The 20,881-nt window shown below is 36.9% G+C and overlaps 1 protein-coding gene across 50 annotated transcripts in view; it reads right to left on the reverse strand.

Annotated features, from left to right (window-relative positions):
- Positions 1 to 20,881, reverse strand: part of SCEL (sciellin) — a 182,803-nt gene that overhangs the window by 129,914 nt on the left and 32,008 nt on the right. For 48 of the 50 annotated variants that reach the window (XM_053707905.1, XM_053707890.1, XM_053707900.1 and 45 more), the window contains exons 2-8: positions 19,425 to 19,502; positions 8,726 to 8,849; positions 6,668 to 6,730; positions 5,162 to 5,227; positions 1,948 to 2,013; positions 557 to 583; positions 409 to 468 (exon numbers count right to left, since the gene is read on the reverse strand). In XM_053707905.1, coding sequence (XP_053563880.1) covers positions 409 to 468; positions 557 to 583; positions 1,948 to 2,013; positions 5,162 to 5,227; positions 6,668 to 6,730; positions 8,726 to 8,849; positions 19,425 to 19,461 — 443 coding nt within the window. In that variant the 5' untranslated portion in view covers positions 19,462 to 19,502. The remainder of the gene's footprint in view (positions 1 to 408; positions 469 to 556; positions 584 to 1,947; positions 2,014 to 5,161; positions 5,228 to 6,667; positions 6,731 to 8,725; positions 8,850 to 19,424; positions 19,503 to 20,881) is intronic. The other 2 variants (XM_053707863.1, XM_053707864.1) reach the window with 2 other exon arrangements.

Consider the following 20,881-nt stretch of genomic DNA (forward strand, 5'->3'; position numbering starts at 1 on the left):
AGTCAACACAGTAGATTTGCATAATCAACAAATGCAAGATGACAAGACAATGCAATACTGTATATGTGCAATGCCAAGCACTGGCTGGAGTGGTATAAAGCACACTGCCACTGGACAGTAGATACTGGAGTGATGAATACCCTGGCAGTCTGATGGAAGCATTTGAGTTTGTCAGATGCTACTTACTGGAATGCATAATGCCTACCATAAGGAATGGTGGTGGCAGGTCTGGCACTGGTTTTCAGGGATTGGACCAGTTAATAGTCATGTTAATGCTAACACATTTTAGACAATTTGATGCTTCCAACAGTTTGGGGAAGGCCTGTTCCTATTCCAGCATTACTATTCTTAGTGAATCAAGGACATTGCTATACAGGTTGCTGGGGCATAATATATACCATCATGTACCTTTTTGTTTCCTCTGTAGTGGTAGTTGTTGTAGTTCTGTTTCCTGGAGTCCATGATTGTCTGTTAATATATAGGGAAATATAGTAACACTATTTATGTCTTGCTTCAGCATTTAAGTCATAAAAGAAACACATGTCTATATTCTTACCTTTTGTTTTCAGTATCTGCACTCCCACTGCATAAAAAAATGAGAGAAAAGCAACATTCTAAACTGAAATTTCACAATAAAGCAAATGGCAAATTGAACTTAACATGGAAGTTGCAGACAACATGTAAGTTAACATAATCATTTGATCATTTGTTACAAATTAGTCCAGTTATATCATTCTAGTTTTGCTAGTAATTATTACAATTTCTCCCAAAGAAGAAAGGTTTAGTGGATGTTAAGTGATTTATTATACCCAGTTTTAAGGCTCTGCAAAGTGGACATTAGACAACTGATGGTTAGACACATACTATGAGTTAAATTCTAGTAAATAAAAAAGAAACACGTACAGTGAGACATACTTGTGATTCAGGAGTGTAATTATGTAACACCTGCCTGTCAGCAATACTCTGCTGCTAATGCTTTTACACACTGTAAATCTTGCTGAGCTGTATAGTAAATATTTGTCTGTTTCACGACATTATAAATTGTACACATTGCTGAATATACATTTATATGCCTTGTTTCACTGGGCGTTTTAATTGTATTTTTTCCAGAACTAAGATATTATATAATTATGTTATTTTAAAAGATATATTCTAAGTGACGTGCATCACATTCACTAGCAAAAACAGATTATTCATCTGAATATATTGTACAACATCCTGGCATAGAACGATAGTAGGAAATCAAAATAAAACTAGTGGAATTTTGTCTGATGATATGTAAACAATACACACTATCTTCGGTATGATGGGTGTGAGCAGATCTAAATTCATCATATCATAAAATAAATAAGCACTGTCGGTCAGTAACTCTATGGAAATATTGAAAACTGCACTATGGAAATGAAATAATTTCATGGGGGAATAATATTAAAACAAGAAACAAAGTAACATAGGCAAATCACCCTTTAGTTGACATATTTTCCAGAGTAGTCAGATATTCAGACTTTGTTGCTTTTTGCAGTTAAATAGAGATAAATGTGTGGGTTTTTTTTAAGAATTATTTTTTATTAATATTATTGTTCTGCTTTCAAAATGTAAAATCTTTTTTTTTTTTTAACAAATTTTCTTCAAACTTTTGGTTATTTTGTGACTGATTTCAGTTGATCTTGTTCTATATTTTACACCTTAAATTATACTTTTTGACCAACTTGTGTTTGCTTTTCCAATTTAATTAGAAAAAGTCAACACTCTTGTTCACCAAGCCCCACCCATTTCCTTATTACTTATTAGTTTTACGACAAAGACCACTAGGCTCAATGCAAAACCACAATGTCACCTGATATTAACACAGAGGTTTTTCATTGGTTGGTGTAAACACTTCATATTGTTCTATAATATTATTTTACAAGTAGGAAAATATCTATTTAGTGACTTTTAGTAGTCTACCTCCAAGGTAATCTTTCCAGAGTTGCAGCTTTATTTCCTCTTTCAGATGTATTTTTCAGTGAAATTCTGTGGGAAATATGGAACCAAAGATTTTAAGGCATTTAAATCTATTTTAGCAAATAGATAACTAAATAAAAAAAAATAAAAAAAAAACTTTATCTTATCTATGATTTCTATTAATTTTGAAATTTAAAATAATTTAGGAAAAATAGAATAAGCTTATCATAAAATGCAACATGCCACTGAGTTCATTTTTACACTAATAGACATGTTACCAGTCTACAAGAGTAAAAACAATTTCAAATTTACATAGAACTTTGGGGTTCTCTTTCTTTCATCTTTAGTCATAAGACATCTTACTTGAGAAATAGAAAGAAATCAATTCTATACTGTGTCCTTGGAATTTTAATGGATTTGGTGAACCCTTAGTAATCAATACACAAGCAAGCTGGGTAAAATGACTGCAAAAGCCTTGCTGGGAAATTCCCTCCACCTGAGGGAATAGCTTTAGTTTTTCAATTTATGCTTAACATATGGTGTTTTTTTTAGTGAACATTGTTGGCAAAAAATCAAAATGTATTTACTTTTTTTTTCTGTTAAAATAGTCTTAATTGTAAACAGCATAGATTATACTAGGTAGGGAATGCTTTTCATCTTTAGTCTAGTTTAATGTCCTTAAAATGATGACATGGATATTTTAGATCATTAGACAACTTGCTACAGGTTAAAAGAACCAGATATTTACTTTTGTTTTGTAGATCGTCCAAAACATTATTTTCATGTATTAATCACAAAGGGGCCGATTTATCAAGGGCCGAATGGCCCCTGATGCCCTTGTTTCTGCGCCAGCCTTCAGGCTTGCCACAAACAGCCGTTAAGAAGTAGCGGTCTTAAGACCGCTGCTGCTTAATTCGTCCGCCTGCTCTGAGGCTGCGGATATCAATCCGCCCGATCCTATACGATCGGGTTGATTGACACCCCCTGCTAGCGGCCAATCTAGCTGGCCACAAATCTTCAGGGGGCAGCATTGCACAAGCAGTTTCCCAGAACTGCTTGTGCAATGTTAAATGCAGACAGCGTATGCTGTCAGCATTCAGCTATGTCTGTCGGACATGATCCGCTGAGCAGATCATGTCGGACAGACCGTTGATAAAATCGGCCCCAAAGGTTTTTATTTTACACTGACTTGCTACCAAAGTATATAAAAAGCTGTCAAGTTAGCTGTTCTACAAGCCATGTCTGTTGTAAATGAATCCTTTAGACCACTGGTTTTCAAACCTGTCCTCAGCAGGGCTGGACTGGGAATAAAAAGCAGCCCTGGAAAAATATGAAGACCAGCCCTATTTTCCATCGGTAGAATGCACATGTCCCATTTTTCTCATAAGGAGATTACCGGGATACTCCATCCCAAATATTTTTTTCAGAATTAGATTAGTTTGTATTTAAAAAGTGCCGGATTTTTGTTATATACGCATCATACAATCCAACTGCATCCTTTTAAATTGTAGCTTTCCAGCCCCAGCTGCAGCAGCCCTCCTGGTATCGTGGTAGGCCAATCCGGCCCTGGTCCCCAGGCCTCCACAACAGGCCAGGTTTTCAAGACTACCTTAGATGAGAGCAGGTTAAAAAAACATGTTTACAAATCAGCTGTTTTTTCCCCCTGTGCTCTAGTTCAGATATCCTCAAAATTTAGCCTGTTAGGGAGGTCCCAGGACAGGTTTGAAAACCCGTGATTTAAACCGATTACCACAACCTATAGTTGTTCAAGTTAACTTGGTCAGAATATCAGATAGCTTATAATTATAGCAAGTTGACTATTCCACAAACGTACACTTGTAATTTACCTGTCAAATCCTCAACCAACCTCAAGTAAGGTCTAGTTTCCATTGAGGTGGTAAAGTTTGGAAACTTTGTGGTAAAAATATTTATCTCTATTAAAGTCTATGGAGATTTTTTATGTTAACACCAGTTTACAAACTTAACCAACTCAAGTTGTAAGGTTGCAGGTTTATGGATAGATTTCAAAGTCTAATATTAATTGCTCTCACCTTATGTTTGCCAATGGCACTAGTGCTAATGCCAAATATTGCCTTCCTAAATATAATGAGTGTATAATAGAAGTTCAATTATATAATAATATTACTTAAAACTTGTTTTGTATGTTTAATAAATGTAATAAATGTTAGATTTTTTATGAAAAAGCTCAACAATGTGTAACCATACGTAACAAGAAAACAGTAAATATTGTAATGATGTAAATAAGGATAACCTGATCACATGTGAATACAGTGTTAAAGGCTTATTTATATCATAAAACATTTTACTTTAAATCACGAGTTACAGAACAACGTTAAGTGCTTGTTATTTGTTAATAATTATTTAATAGGAAGTATGCAAAGCCGCAAAGAGTTGGCAAGCAAGAAACCCAGCACATTCAATGACATGTTAGTTATAGAGAGTAAAACATAAAATAATAATGACATGCAGGTACACAACTCAGATATACAAAATAAAGAAAAGGGACATTGTAATTTAATGTTTACAAGTGTACAGCAAATAAATAAATTAAATTTTTTTCCCCATGAATAAAAGTAAAAGCGGTTTAGATTTCAACCGTCACTAACAGCAAATGCATGTGCTCTGCACAACTGATACTGCTGTTTGATTGGTCACTGGCTTATAGGAATAACACCCACAGCTGTTTCACTACAAGCTTCCATAAGCATCAGAAGAAAAATGTGATTCATTCTGCACAGAAATATCTATTTTTATCAATAGACAGTAATATATTTTGAAATCTTCACTTTTAGATGGAATAAAATAAAATTGTGAGTAAAATGCACCTTCTCTAAGCTTTTATAACAAACATGTGGATTGGCACTATATATTGGAACTGTATATATATATATATACTGTATATATACTGTATGCATATACTTTAACTAAAACTGAGATTTGACATTAGTATAAATTGTCCCTGATCCATTGTGATTCCATGGTACTGTACACATATTTCTGCTGCTAACCAAAACATTTTTCAATTCAGATGTAATTTCCAGCTAAATCCGAATAAATATAAAAAATATATTATGTTACTGTAAAAATTAAATTGTAATATTTCATATCTGTATCAGTGAGAGCATCGGATCTGCATGCATCAGCTAATACCTGTGGGTTTACTCAAATGGAAGTTATTACAAACTTCATACAGTACCTGTCCAGGGCATCATCAGACTTGAACCTATTATGTATGGGCTTTGTATCTTCAAGGGCATTATCCCTATAAAATAAATAACATACCATCACAATACTGATGACATCAAATTCTTATTTATCATTAGCTAAAGGTGAAACTGTACTTTAAAATACCTATAATATCACCCTATACTGTAAAAAATCTACTAGATTCACTACCAAATCAGCAAGCTCTACAGTAAAACAAATATTATCCCATGGAACTGCATCACTAACATATGGAGAACGTTCTCCTGCTTTAGTGAATTAGCTCTTTAGGATAACATGGGTCTATTCACAAAGGTCTGACTTTACAACCAACTTTTTTTTAAAAGAAAATAAAACATGACTTAATTTTAAGCAAAGTGTTTCAAGTCAGTCAAAATTCTTACCTGGAACCGACTCAAGTCTGCTGAATTCCTGTAACATGATTCTGATTGGCTTTTCAAATATTTTTTAGGTTTCAGTCATCTTGAAATTGTCTTAAAGGGATAGGAAAGTCATAATAAAACTTGCATGATTCAGATAGAGCAGGTCATTTTAAGACACTTTTAAATTCACTTCTATTTTTAAATGTGCTTCGTTCTCTTAGTATCCCTTGTTAAAAAATGAATATGCACATATCATACACTAGTGGGAGCTGTTGCTAATTGGTGCCTGCACACATTTGTCTCTTGTGATTGGCTAAATAGATATTTTCAGCTTCCTGTGAGTAGTGCAATGCTGTCCCTTCAGCAATGGATAACAAGAGAATAAAGAACATTTGATAATAGAATTAAATTGGAAAGTTGTTTAAAAGGGTATGTTCTATCTGAATCATAAAAGAAAATTTTGGTGTTTACTATCCCTTTAAAATAAATCTTTGACAGTTTTAAAATATATTTCAATTTGAATTTGCCCAGAATCTACTACAGTATTTTTCTATCTCTGTTATGTTTTTTTACAGCTTACTAGAGTTGCATTGCGTTGGTATGAGGGAATTTGTGTTGACAAACATTTCCATATCCATATCGTATTCTGCTCTAGTGGAAATATTGTTAGTTGAGGATTTCTGAGAAACATTGTGCAGATGTGCTATGCAATGATTTATTTGCATTGCAAATTGGATAGGGAGAAGGAACTGAATGCAACTATTAGATTAAAATTATTTTCATAGCAATTTACACATGTATTTGTTCACTGTAAAAAGAAGTGGAGCTTGTTGTATTTATGGAAGTTGGTATGTCAAAAGCATGTGACTTAAAATCACAGACTTTTTTGTAAACTTGGTTGGATTTCAGATGGTGCTTTGTGAATAGCTGACTTGCTCTGCTTATCTTGAACCAACTTGGACAGAGTGGGGCAGTTGTAAATTATAGTTGACTTTGCAACAGACTTGACTAGCAAATAGCGAAGAGATTGTTGGAAAATTACTTAAACACAGTTTTCCTGAATTTACAAAGTAAAACACATTCACTAAACATTGTACTCGGGCATTCATTATTACCTGTCCAAATTATCCTGGGATTTGTAGTGGCTCAATATAGTTTTTCCAAAGTTTTCATCTTTCCTGAAAATATTAATAAAGAAAAAAGATGCAAATATATTACTGTAAGATTTTACATGACACAAATATTTATCAGCTTGTAGAAAATATGTTAATTTATTCAATTTATATAGATTAACCATCAATAGAATACTGGATTTAAAGGGGCACTAAAGTCAAAATAAAACTTTCATGATTCAGAAAGAGCAAGCAATTTTAAGACTTTCCAATTTACTTCCATTATGAAATTGAGCACAGTCTTTTTATATGTACACTTTCTGAGGTACCAGCTGCTGCTAAGCATATGCAAGAGTTCACAGTGCATATGCATGCGAGTCTGTGATTGGCCGATGGCTGTCACATGATACAGGGAGTCGGCAAAATGAAAGTAAATTTTGAATTTGGTTAGATAAAAAATCTACTACTCATTAAAAGTTCAGAGTAAGTGCTATTACATTTTCTTTCTATTAATGATCCTTTTTTTTATAAAGGATAACAACATTTAAAGGATATATGGATTAGACTAAAATTTAAATCTTTAAAATGGCAAAACTATCATGCTATACTAAAAATATTGAAGAGTCATATATCTTTCATTTTAAAACATAATTTGAACCTTTATTTATTGTATTTCTAAAAGTAGATTTTAATGTTAATAATTTTGGTCTAATTTTTTTTTTTCTAACTGGTAAAATAAGGTAAACATGAAATATTCAAGCTTTTTTTTCAAACTTATAAATCTACTTTAAATATATGAAGATGCTAATTCTATACATAATGGAACCCCTCATTTAAATGCCAAGACTGAAAACCACCTATCACAGTGTGGATCAACTGATTTTATATGACGCATTTAAAACAAAATAACACGTTTAATGTTAGTTAAATCTAAAAAAAGCACACTGAGTACATCTACTGGCCATGTTGCTAAAAATAATTTGCTGCTTGGTATAACCTCTAGGAAAGCTTATGGTACGGTGGATCAGACCTTTTATTACATATGTTAATTTATAAATTATTTAAACACTCTATGTATCCTATTTAGATATTCTACTAAAAAATTCTGAAACCCAATGATGCATTAAAATGTTTGAATTTCAGAAGTCACAACTAACAATGAGGTATTTTAAAGGTGGCAGGTTAGGGTTTGGTTCGGTATAAGGCTATGTAGAGATTATATTTATGTTTAGGTTAGTAGAACTGCCAACACTGCCATTTAGTTCCAGACTGTGAATGTAAGGGCAGAGTCTGGATATTCTAGATATAGATGGTCAGTCTGTTGGCAAAGCATTATTGCTTAGGGGACATTACTGAGCATAGCTTTGGGCGTATCTGGGTATTATGGTCAAGATTTAGGTGGCTTCAGCTTTCTTTCAGTGAAACTAAGATAGTAAAATTGAGAAAAAATATGGAATGACAGAAAGACCTAGGGGCCGATTTAACAACTGTCGAAAGGATATGATCAGCTGTAGCGGATCATGTCCGTCCAACATCGCTGAATGCCGACAGCATACGCTGTCTGCATTTAAGATTGCACAAGCAGTTCTAGTGAACTGCTTGTGCAATGCCGCCCCCTGCAGATTCGCGGCCAATCGGACTCTAGCAGTGGGTGTCAATCAACCCAATCGTATTCGATTGGGCTCATTGCTGTCCACCGCCTCAGAGGTGACAGACAAGTTAAGAAGCAGCGCTCTTAAGACAGCTGCTTCTTAACTCCTGTTTCCGGCGAGCCCAGAGGCTCGCACAGAAACAGATGTATAGGAATCAATACTGTCCTTGATAAATCGCCCCCCTAGGGAGAAGATTGTTGGACCATTGGGTTCCCTGAGATATGGTTAGGAATTATCTGACAGCTAAAGAACCACATGAATTTACCACATTTGAAATTCCACATAAAATGATAACAGCATGTAAAATATTACTAAGGAACATTTTTAAACTTTTCAAGGTGACATTTCACTAACAAATTCTTCAATTCTGATCAAAAACAAAAATGAGAATTGATATTTTTTTTCTTACTGTTTGTCCTCTTCTTCTTGGCGTTTCTTTATCCAGCTGTTGTCTTGTAGGAGAGTCCTCCTTTTATTGGTCTCCTGCATAACTTGCTGCCTGTTAACTGATCCAAGAGTGAAACTTTTGGAGTCTATTAACACAGAAGTAGAAATAGATGTAGTGAAGAGCAGATAAATAATGTAGATGAATTATCATTCCAAGAAAAGTAATTATTTTTCTAAGCATTCGGTTATATTTCTTTGAGGGCTTATATGTCTTTCCTAGATAAACTAACATATATAGCATAGAAACCTGTCCAAAGCTGACCTTGCATAAAGAGTGTGTACATTATATGGTAACTTATGGGCATGGCCCCCTACTCCTTGTGTTACAGAATATGTCAGTGATTTATAAATATAGCAATAAACTCAAAATATGTCATGTATATTGAGTAGTATTAATTTCCATAGAACCAAGGCCGGATTGGCCTACCATGATACCAGAAGATGTCTAGGTGGACCGCAGCAGCTGGGTCTAGCCATCTACAAATTAAAGGTGTGGTGCGGTTGGTGAGGTGATCATCTCTCTTCTCATCTGAGCTATACGTACTAAGGCCAAAAACATAATTTATGTAAGAACTTACCTGATAAATTCATTTCTTTCATATTAGCAAGAGTCCATGAGCTAGTGACGTATGGGATATACATTCCTACCAGGAGGGGCAAAGTTTCCCAAACCTTAAAATGCCTATAAATACACCCCTCACCACACCCACAAATCAGTTCAACGAATAGCCAAGAAGTGGGGTGATAAGAAAAAAGTGCGAAAGCATATAAAATAAGGAATTGGAATAATTGTGCTTTATACAAAAAAATCATAACCACCACAAAAAGGGTGGGCCTCATGGACTCTTGCTAATATGAAAGAAATGAATTTATCAGGTAAGTTCTTACATAAATTATGTTTTCTTTCATGTAATTAGCAAGAGTCCATGAGCTAGTGACGTATGGGATAATGACTACCCAAGATGTGGATCTTTCCACGCAAGAGTCACTAGAGAGGGAGGGATAAAATAAAGACAGCCAATTCCTGCTGAAAATAATCCACACCCAAAATAAAGTTAATGAAAACATAAGCAGAAGATTCAAACTGAAACCGCTGCCTGAAGTACTTTTCTACCAAAAACTGCTTCAGAAGAAGAAAACACATCAAAATTAGTAAAAGTATGCAAAGAGGACCAAGTTGCTGCTTTGCAAATCTGATCAACCGAAGCTTCATTCCTAAACGCCCAGGAAGTAGAAACTGACCTAGTAGAATGAGTTGTAATCCTTTGAGGCGGAGTTTTACCCGACTCGACATAGGCATGATGAATTAAAGATTTCAACCAAGATGCCAAAGAAATAGCAGAAGCTTTCTGGCTTTTTCTAGAACCAGAAAAGATGAAAAATAGACTAGAAGTCTTTCGGAAAGACTTAGTAGCTTCAACATAATATAACAAAGCTCTAACAACATCCAAAGAATGCAATGATTTCTCCTTAGAATTCTTAGGATTAGGACATAATGAAGGAACCACAATTTCTCTACTAATGTTGTTAGAATACACAACCTTAGGAAAAAATTCAAAAGAAGTTCGCAACACCGCCTTATCCTGATGAAAAATCAGAAAAGGAGACTCACAAGAAAGAGCAGATAATTCAGAGACTCTTCTGGCAGAAGAGATGGCCAAAAGAAACAAAACTTTCCAAGAAAGAAGTTTAATGTCCAAATGAATGCATGGGTTCAAAAGGAGGAGCTAGAAGAGCCCCCAGAACCAAATTCAAACTCCAAGGAGGAGAAATTGACTGAATGACAGGTTTTATACGAACCAAGTCTTGTACAAAACAATGAATATCAGGAAGATTAGCAATCTTTCTGTGAAAAAGAACAGAAAGGGCAGAGATTTATCCTGTCAAGGAACTTGCGGACAAACCTTTATCTAAACCATCCTGAAGAAACTGTAAAAAAATTCTCGGAATTCTAAAAGAATGCCAAAAAAAAAATGATGAGAAGACACTAAGAAATATAAGTCTTCCAGACTCTATAATATATCTCTCTAGATACAGATTTACGAGCCTGTAACATAGTATTGATCACAGAGTCAGAGAAACCTCTTTGACCAAGAATCAAGTGTTCAATCTCCATACCCTTAAATTTAAAGATTTGAGATCCTGATGGAAAAAAGGACCTTGCGACAGAAGGTCTGGTCTTAACAGAAGAGCCCACGGTTGGCAAAAGGCCATCCGAAAAAGAATCCGTCCATGCTGGAGCTACCAGCAGAACAAACGAGCATTCCTTCAGAATCTTGGAGATTACTCTTGGAAGAAGAACTAGAGGCGGAGAGATATAGGCAGGATGATACTTGCAAGGAAGTGATAATGCATTCACTGCCTCCGCCTGAGGATCCCGGGGTCTGAACAGATACCTGGGAAGTTTCTTGTTTAGATAACAAACCATCAGATCTATTTCTGGAAGTTCCCACATTTGAACAATCTGAAGAAATACCTCTGGGTGAAGAGACCATTCGCCCGGATACAACGTTTGACGACTGAGATAATCCGCTTCCTAATTGTCTATACCTGGGAAATGAACCGCAGAGATTAGACAGGAGCTGGATTCCGCCCAAACCAGAATTCGAGATACTTCTTTCATAGCCAGAGGACTGTGAGTCCCTCCTTGATGATTGATGTATGCCACAGTTGTGACATTGTTTGTCTGAAAACAAATGAACGACTCTCTCTTCAGAAGAGGCCAAGACTGAAGAGCTCTGAAAATTGCACGGAGTTCCAAAATATTGATCGGTAATCTCACCTCCTGAGATTCCCAAACCCCTTGTGCCATCAGAGACCCCCACACAGCTCCCCAACCTGTAAGACTTGCATCTGTTGAAATTACAGTCCAGGTCGGAAGAACAAAAGAAGCCCCCTGAACTAAACGATGGTGATCTGTCCACCACGTCAGAGAGTGTCGTACAATCGGTTTTAAAGATATTAATTGAGATATCTTTGTGTAATCCCTGCACCATTGGTTCAGCATACAGAGCTGAAGAGGTCGCATGTGAAAATGAGCAAAGGAGATCGTGTCCGATGCAGCAGTCATAAGACCTAAAATTTCCATGCATAAGGCTACCAAAGGGAATGATTGTGACTGAAGGTTTTGACAAGCTGATATCAATGTTAGACTTCTCTTGTCTGACAAAGACAGAGTCATAGACACTGAATCTACCTGGAAACCTAAAAAGGTTACCCTTGTCTGAGGAATCAATGAACTTTTTGGTAAATTGATCCTCCAACCATGATCTTGAAGAAACAACACAAGTCGATTCGTATGAGATTCTGTTAAATGTGAAGACTGAGCAAGTACCAAAATATCGTCCAAATAAGGAAATACCAATACCCTGTTCTCTGAATACAGACAGAAGGGCACCGAGAACCTTTGTAAAAATTCTTGGAGCTGATGCTAAGCCAAACGGTAGAGCCACAAAACTGGTAATGCTTGTCTAAAAAAGAGAATCTCAGAAACTAAAAGTCATCTGGATGAATCGGAATATGCAGATATGCATCCTGTAAATCTATTGTAGACATATAATGCCCTTGCTGAACAAAAGGCAGGATAGTCCTTACAGCTACCATCTTGAATGTTGGTATCCTTACATAACGATTCAATATTGATAGATCCGGAACTGGTCTGAAGGAATTGACCTTCTTTGGTACAATGAAGAGATAGAATAAAACCCCAGCCCCTGTTCCAGAACTGGAACTGGCATAATTACTCCAGCCAACTCTAGATCTGAAACACATTTCAGAAATGCTTGAGCCTTTGCTGGGTTTACTGGGACACGGGAAAGAAAAAAATCTCTTTACAGGAGGCCTTAACTTGAAGCCAATTCTGTACCCTTCTGAAACAATGTTCTGAAACCAGAGATTGTGAACGGAATTGATCCAAATTTCTTGAAAAGAACGTAAACTGCCCCATACCAGCTGAGCTGGAATGAGGGCCGCACCTTCATGGGGACTTAGGAGCTGGCTTTGGGTTTCTATAAGGCTTGGATATATTCCAAAGTGAAGAAGGTTTCCAAACTGATACCGCTCCTGAGGATGAAGGATCAGGCTTTTGTTCCTTGTTGTGATGAAAAGGAACGAAAAACAATTATTACACCTAAATTTACCTCAGATTTTTTATCCTGTGGTAAAAAAGTTCCCTTCCTTCCAGTAACAGTTGAGATAAAAGAATCCAACTGAGAACCGAATAATTTATTACCCTGGAAAGAAAGGGATAGCAAAGTTGACTTAGAAGACATATCAGCATTCCAAGTTTTAAGCCATAAAGCTCTTCTAGCTAAAATAGCTAGAGACATATACCTGACATCAATTCTAATGATATCAAAGATGGCATCACAAATAAAATAATTAGAATGTTATAGAATAATAATGCTATGAGAATTATGATCTGTTACTTGTTGCGCTAAAGCTTCTAACCAAAAAGTTGAAGCTGCAGCAAAATCCGCTAAAAATATAGCAGGAGTAGAGACAGCCCCATTAACCTTAGGGATTTTGTCCCAAACTCTAATCTGTCAGATGGCACAGGATATAATTGCTTAAAACGTTTTAAAAGGAGTAAGTGAATTACCCAAATTATTCCATTCCCTGGAAATTACTTCAGGAATAACTACAAGAGATTTAAAAACCTTATTTAAACGTTTAGTTTTAGTATCAAGAGGACCAGAATCCTCTATTTCTAATGCAATTAATACTTCTTTAAATAAAGAACGAATAAATTCCATCTTGAACAAATACAAAGATTTATCAGCATCAACCTCTGAGACAGAAACCTCTGAACCAGAAGAACCATTATCAGTATCAGAATGATGATGTTCATTTAAAAATTCATCTGAAAAAAGAGAAGTTTTAAAAGACTTTTATGTATACTAGAAGGAGAAATAACAGACATAGCCTTCTTAATGGATTTAGAAACAAAATCTCTTATGTTATCAGGAACACTCTGAGTATTAGATGTTGACGGAACAGCAACAGGTAATGTAACAGTACTACAGGAAATTTTATCTGCATTAACAAGTTTGTCATAACATTTAATACAAACAACAGCTGAAGGAACAGATACCAAAAGTGATACACTTAGCTTTGGTAGCTCCAGCACCGGGCAGCGATTTTCCTGAAGTATCTTCTGACTCAGTTGCAACGTGGAACATCTTGCGATATGTAATAGAAAAAACAACATATAAAGCAAAATTGATCAAATTCCTTAAATGACAGTTTCAGGAATGGGAAAAAAATGCCAGTGAACAAGCTTCTAGCAACCAGAAGCAATAAATAATGAGACTTAAATAATGTGGAGACAAAAGTGACGCCCATATTTTTTTAGCGCCAAATAAGACGCCCACATTATTTGGCGCCTAAATGCTTTTGGCGCCAAAAATGACGCCACATCCGGAACGCCGACACTTTTGACGCAAAAGAACGTCAAAAATGACGCAACTTCCGGCGACACGTATGACGCCGGAAACAGAAAAAAATTTTGCGCCAAAAAAGTCCGCGCCAAGAATGACGCAATAAAATGAAGCATTTTCAGCCCCCGCGAGCCTAACAGCCCACAGGGAAAAAGTCAAAAAATTTTAAGGTAAGAAAAAATGATTGATTCAAATGCATTATACCAAATATGAAACTGACTGTCTGAAAATAAGGAATGTTGAACATCCTGAGTCAAGGCAAATAAATGTTTGAATACATATATTTAGAACTTTATATAAAAGTGCCCAACCATAGCTTAGAGTGTCACAGAAAATAAGACTTACTTACCCCAGGACACTCATCTACATGTTTGTAGAAAGCCAAACCAGTACTGAAACGAAAATCAGCAGAGGTAATGGTATATATATAAGAGTATATCGTCGATCTGAAAAGGGAGGTAAGAGATGAATCTCTACGACCGATAACAGAGAACCTATGAAATAGACCCCGTAGAAGGAGATCATTGCATTCAAATAGGCAATACTCTCCTCACATCCCTCTGACATTCACTGCACGCTGAGAGGAAAACCGGGCTCCAACCTGCTGTGGAGCGCATATCAACGTAGAATCTAGCACAAACTTACTTCACCACCTCCATAGGAGGCAAAGTTTGTAAAACTGATTTGTGGGTGTGGTGAGGGGTGTATTTATAGGCATTTTAAGGTTTGGGAAACTTTGCCCCTCCTGGTAGGAATGTATATCCCATACGTCACTAGCTCATGGACTCTTGCTAATTACATGAAAGAAAAGCATTTCCTTATTAGTTTAATATACTTGACCATGTACTATTTAGTAGCCCTCCTTTAAATGGTTTGCAGTGTTTTGTCAAGTCACACTGTGAGACAGAGTAACACATTGTTTTGAGTGAAAGGGAGTAAAGGATAACATTGGGTTGTAGGGTAACTATATAACAGCAATCTGGCATTTTTTATTTCAAACTAATATAATTTAATTCTGCAAAAAAATATTGGGGTAAGGAGTATCACAGTAATCCCCTTGAGAAAAGAGGGCTTGTCTCCAATTTTTCCAGGGAAGCATTTATTCCCTTCAGAAAACTGATATAAAAGTCTTACATCATTTAAATCTTTAAAGTATGAGCAGTTGTATCTGTTTCGCTAAAATGTTTAAAGAAAGGTTGTGCCACCTATTCAGATGAAGGCAGGGGTGGTTCTAGAAAAAAGTATATTAAGAGTGCAAGGGTTACTGTTGGGGAGAGGGGCTCATCTTTTACTACCTAGTCCTACATTTATCTTAATTTCTAAATATCCGTCTCCAACTTTACCTCTCACTCTGCTTAGATCGCTGGACGTATAAAAAGACACTACCTTGCACACTCAGGGCAGATGACACCTTGCATTTTAGGGGAGCTACAGTTATGAATAGGGATGCATGGCACCATCTAGAACTGAAGATGAAAGGCTACATTAAAAACTGTTTAATACTAGTGCTAGTAAAAACATTTAAGAAATTTGATTATTCTTTATAAGCAAACTCCAAATTACCATTTTTTTCTGTGAGCAGCAGGTGAAGACATTTATGTCAGGCACCGCTCCGTGCGGCCGTCTTGTAACATCACGTTGCTAGGCAATGGGACATGGGTGTCCTCGCTGGCCACTCCAGTGACATCACCCGGCCTATTTACTCCTCTGCACCCGTTTGCTGTCCTCAACCACTGTTTCTCTTTCTAACCTGCCTATGTAAGAGACCTTCTCTGCCTGTGAGTACCTTGCCTGTCTGAACTTGCTAACCTCTGCCTGTCTGCCCTGCCTATTGAAGTAGCCCATTGTGTGCCTGTCAGTACCTAAGCCTGCCTAATCATGCTTAACCTCTGCCTGTCTGTCCTGAATTGAAGTAACCATTATCTGCCTGCCAGTACCTAAGCTTTCCTAATCCTGCTTAAAGGGACAGTCTAGTATAAATGAAACTTTCATTATTCAGATAGGACTTTTAATTATAATCAACTTTCCAATTTACTTTTATCATCAAATTTGCTTTTTTCTCTTGGTATTCTTAGTTTAAACTAAACATAGCTAGGCTCATATGCTAATTTCTAAGCCTTTGAGGGCTGCCTCTTATCACATGCTTTTTAAATCTCTTTTCAACGTAAAGAGACAGAAAGTACATGTGGGCCATATAGATAACACTGTGTTCAGACACAGGGGGTTATTTATGATTTAGCACAAAACAATGCTAAATTTAAGACAATAGATAATAAACAGTCACAGTCAGGGGGCTGGAAGAAGGTTCCTAGATACAAGGTAATCACAGAGGTAAAAAGTGTATTAATATAATAATAATAATTATGCAAAACTGGGGAATGGGTAATAAAGGGATTATCTATCCTTTAAAACAATAACAATTCTATGTTAGACTGTCCCTTTAACCTCTGCCTGTCTGACTTGCCTTCAAGTAACCATTATCTGTCTGCCACTACCTAAGCCTGCCTAAACCTGTTTCACCTTTGCCTGCCTGAACTCTATAACTTTTGCCTGTGAAACCTGCCTGCTGAAGTTAAACTTTGCTGTGAATATCGTCTGACCTATTTGTCTTCTGCCTGATAGGTCTGTTGGAGTTATCACTAGTTCTTATGCACGTGAGCTTTTTCTTGTCTACTCAGCTTAATTCTTGCACCACAGTTTTCTCTGGGGGTCACGTCCTCAAATATATTCAGTGTGCTAGAGTGTGATATTTACTTCATTCTAGCCTTTAGGGTCTACTTCAGGACTGATTCCAAACATGACAATTTAAATGATTAGTGAATAAGAAGTGGTTACATAAAAAGAAGTGGAGAGCCTTAGTTTAGACAGCCTTGATTTAAATGCATATGGTATTCTAGTGACATTGATAACTTCCCATTCATAGCCTAATGATGGCCCCATTTGTTTCTCAAATAGACACAAAACCCAACATTTTACTTTCAATGTTCAGATAGGGCGTATAATTTTAAACAACTTTCCGATTTACTTCTATTATCAAATTTACTTTATTCTCTTGATATCCTTTATCATAGGAGCAGCAATGCACTACTGGGAGTTAGTTTAAAGCAACAGGTGAGCAAATGACAATAAACATATATGTGCAGCCACCAAACAACAGCTAGCTAGCTAGATAGCCTACCTATGCTATTCAACGATAATTATTTTGAGAATGAATTAAATAAGTTAATAGAGGTACATTGGAAAGTTGTTTAAAATGACATCCTCTATCTGAATCATGAAAGTTTCATTTTGATTCTACTGTCCCATTAAACTCAAATATTGACCACACTGCAGACTGCTGAGGTGGTTTCTGAAGAAAGCCACATTACCCTGAGTGTGACCAGCTAAATATAATTATACTAGTCCTAAAGCCCGTGCACACGGGCCATTTTTTGTAGTACAGCGGTCCCACCCCTTGCTCTCTCTCTTCCTCCTCTCTTTTGCTCTCTCTCTCTCTCTCCCCCCTCTCTTTTGCACTCTCTCTCTCCCCCTCTCTTTTGCGCTCTCTCTCTCTCTCCTCTCTTTTCTGCTCTCTCACTCTCTTTTGCTCTCTCTCCCTCTTTCTTTTGCTCTCTCTCTCCCCCTCTCCTTTGCTCTCTCTCCTCCCTCTCATTTGCTCTCTCTCCCCCCCTCTCCTTTGCTCTCTCTCCCTCTCTCCTTTGCTCTCTCTCCCCTCTCTCTTTTGCTCTCTCTCCCTCCTCTGTTTTACTCTCCCCTCTCTCCTTTGCTCTCTCTCCCCCCTCTCCTTTGCTCTCTCTCCCCCCTCCCCCCTCTCCTTTGCTCTCTCTCCCCCCTCTCCTTTGCTCTCTCTCCCCCTCTCCTTTGCTGCTCTCTCTCCCCCTCTCTTTTGCTCTCCCCTCTCTCCTTTGCTCTCTCTCGCCCCTCTCCTTTGCTCTCTCTCCCCTTTCTCCTTTGCTCTCTCTCCCCCCTCTCTTTTGCTCTCCCCTCTCTCCTTTGCTCTCTCTCGCCCCTCTCCTTTGCTCTCTCTCCCCTTTCTCTTTTGCTCTCTCTCCCCCCTCTCTTTTGCTCTCTCTCCCCCCTCTCTTTTGCTCTCTCTCCCCCTCTTTTTTGATCTCTTGCCCCTCTCTTTTGCTCTTTCTCTCCCCTCTCTTTTGCTCTCTGTGCTCTCTTTTGCTCTCTCTCCCCTTTACTTTGCTTTCTCTCCCCTCTCTTTAACTCGCTCTTCCCCCTCTCTTTTGCTCTCTTTCTCTCTCCCCCCTCTCTTTTGCTCTCTTTCTCTCTCCCTCCTCTCTTTAGCTCTCTCTCCCCCCTCTCTTTTGCTCTCTTTCTCTCTCCCTCCTCTCTTTAGCTCTCTCTCCCCCCTCTCTTTTGCTCTCTTTCTCTCTCCACCCTCTCTTTAGCTCTCTCTCCCCCTCTCTTTCGCTCTCCCCCCTCTCTTTTGCTCTCTCTTCCCCCTCTCTTTTGCTCTCTCTATCTCTCCCCTCTCTTTTTTGCTCTCAGGCCACGCCCACCCCAGTTGGCCACGCCCATTCTTAGGCCAACCATGTCCAGCCATGCCCCCATCACGGCACTTCCATCGGTCACGCTCCCCCTCGTCACGCCCGCTCCGCCCGACCACGCCCACGTTCACGCCACCGCCGCAATGGCTGATTTTATGTCGATGTCTTAAGTTGATCCTAAAGGCCAGGTATGTTTATCCTCGCGCAGGCTCTACTGCGCATGACTGCATCTGACAAACATACCTGGCCTTTTATTATATAGGATTATTTATCATTAATAACATTTGATGAGGAATGTTTATAGCAAATATACAACCAGGGAACATTGAAAATAATTTTTGGAAATATATACATTTGAAAACATCTTGGCCTGTTTAAAATCTCAAGAGTTGGAATGTCCTTGACTTACAGAGATTAATTGATGATGCCTACGGCATTTGTATAAGCTCCAGCTTACTGCCTCCCTAACAGACCAGGACCTATGTATAACTCTGTATGAATACAGGTAAGTCCAACTGCCTCCGGTACTGAATGTTTGCCTAGGCTGAAGCTGATTCTTAAAGGAGAACTGTCAGCTTATGAAAATATTGTAGTGTATTGAAGACTACAGTATATTAATATTAAAAAATATCAATAGCTAAATATGAATGAGTCTTCATAGTTATATTATTATTATTGTTGTTGTTAGTAGAAGTGGTAGTAGTAATAACAGTAGTAACATTACCATTTCCAGGAGATTTGTTGTAGTTGTAAGCAGACATCTTGATTTTTTTGCTTGTTCTTTTTTTCTAGATTTCTAAAACTAAATTAATAAAAATTAAGTTAATATAATCCAAGCAACTGTTCCATAAACAAATAGAGAACACCATTTGTGAATGTAACAATGGAAAATATTAAATGCTATGAAAAAATTCATTTTCTCGTTAGATTATAGAAGATAAAACAATAAGGTCAAATTATTACTATCCCTTTAAGTTTACAGTTTTGAAAATTAAAACTTAGCTCAGTGATTCGTTACCTAATATTCTACGACATTCCAATGTATTAGAAGAGCGGAATGAATTACAGCTAAAGTATAACTTGAACATTTGGTTTTCTTGCACTCACATTTGAGGAAAACACAAAAATGCTATAAGAAACGCATAATAATTTAACTACAGCTTTTCTTTAATGAAGAATATCAGTTTGTGATGTGTGCTGATATCAATTTTATATAATTTTGCTTATAATTAATCTATTTAAAAATGACCACAGACTTAATTGCAATAATTAATTTAAAGTATGCAATTCATGCCATTCATTCTGGAAAGTGCCTAATTGGGACTGGTTTTATTTTTCAGCTTGATAACGATCCGAAGCACACTGCTAATGCAGTGATATCATATTTGGAGAGAAAAAAAGCTGATAAAACACTGTCAGTCATGGATTGGCCTCCACTGAGTCCTGACCTGAATATTATAGAGGCAGTATGGGATCACCTGGACAGAGAAAGAAATTAAAGACAACCTACATCTAAAGAAGAACTCTGGTAACTACTAAAATAAGCCTGGTATAATATACCTGAAGATTACTTCAGAAAACTTCATAAGAGTTCAAGATGTGCTTAGTGCCAAGGGAGGTCACACTAAATAATGACTTATGCCTGAAGAAGCTATTTTGTTCTAAAAATTGTGCTTTTTTCTATTTTGTGTACACATTACCTGTATTTTCGGTTTGTATCTTAATAAAGAGACCGAAAAATAAATATGGATGGTCATTAAAACTTTGCTAAAACAACAAATCCATTGGTGGCCTAAGACTTTAGCACAGTACTGTATATGTGAATGTACTGTATGCTTTCCTGCCTTTTTTTTCTAACATCTGAGAGCTCATATCTTTGAGCCCTTATAACTTTTTTGTGCAATATTTTTTTTAAATCATTTTGATTATATAGTGTTATTGTGAGTGCAACTATGCTTTGTAATGTATTTTTGATGTGTTTTGTGCAACTTGTATGTCTCACAGAACAGTTAACTACAGCTCTGAGGACGCGGTAATCATTCTTGCATAAATCGTGATTGCGTTTAAACGATCATGTTTATTTTCAACTTGTAATACTAGGGCAATTTAACCTACATGCAAACGACCACGAAAACCAGATATAACTTGCGTACAAAGGTTTGCGCTCCACTCGTAATCTGG

This window comes from Bombina bombina, chromosome 3 (assembly GCF_027579735.1).
Source record: "Bombina bombina isolate aBomBom1 chromosome 3, aBomBom1.pri, whole genome shotgun sequence".
Classification (NCBI taxonomy): domain Eukaryota; kingdom Metazoa; phylum Chordata; class Amphibia; order Anura; family Bombinatoridae; genus Bombina; species Bombina bombina.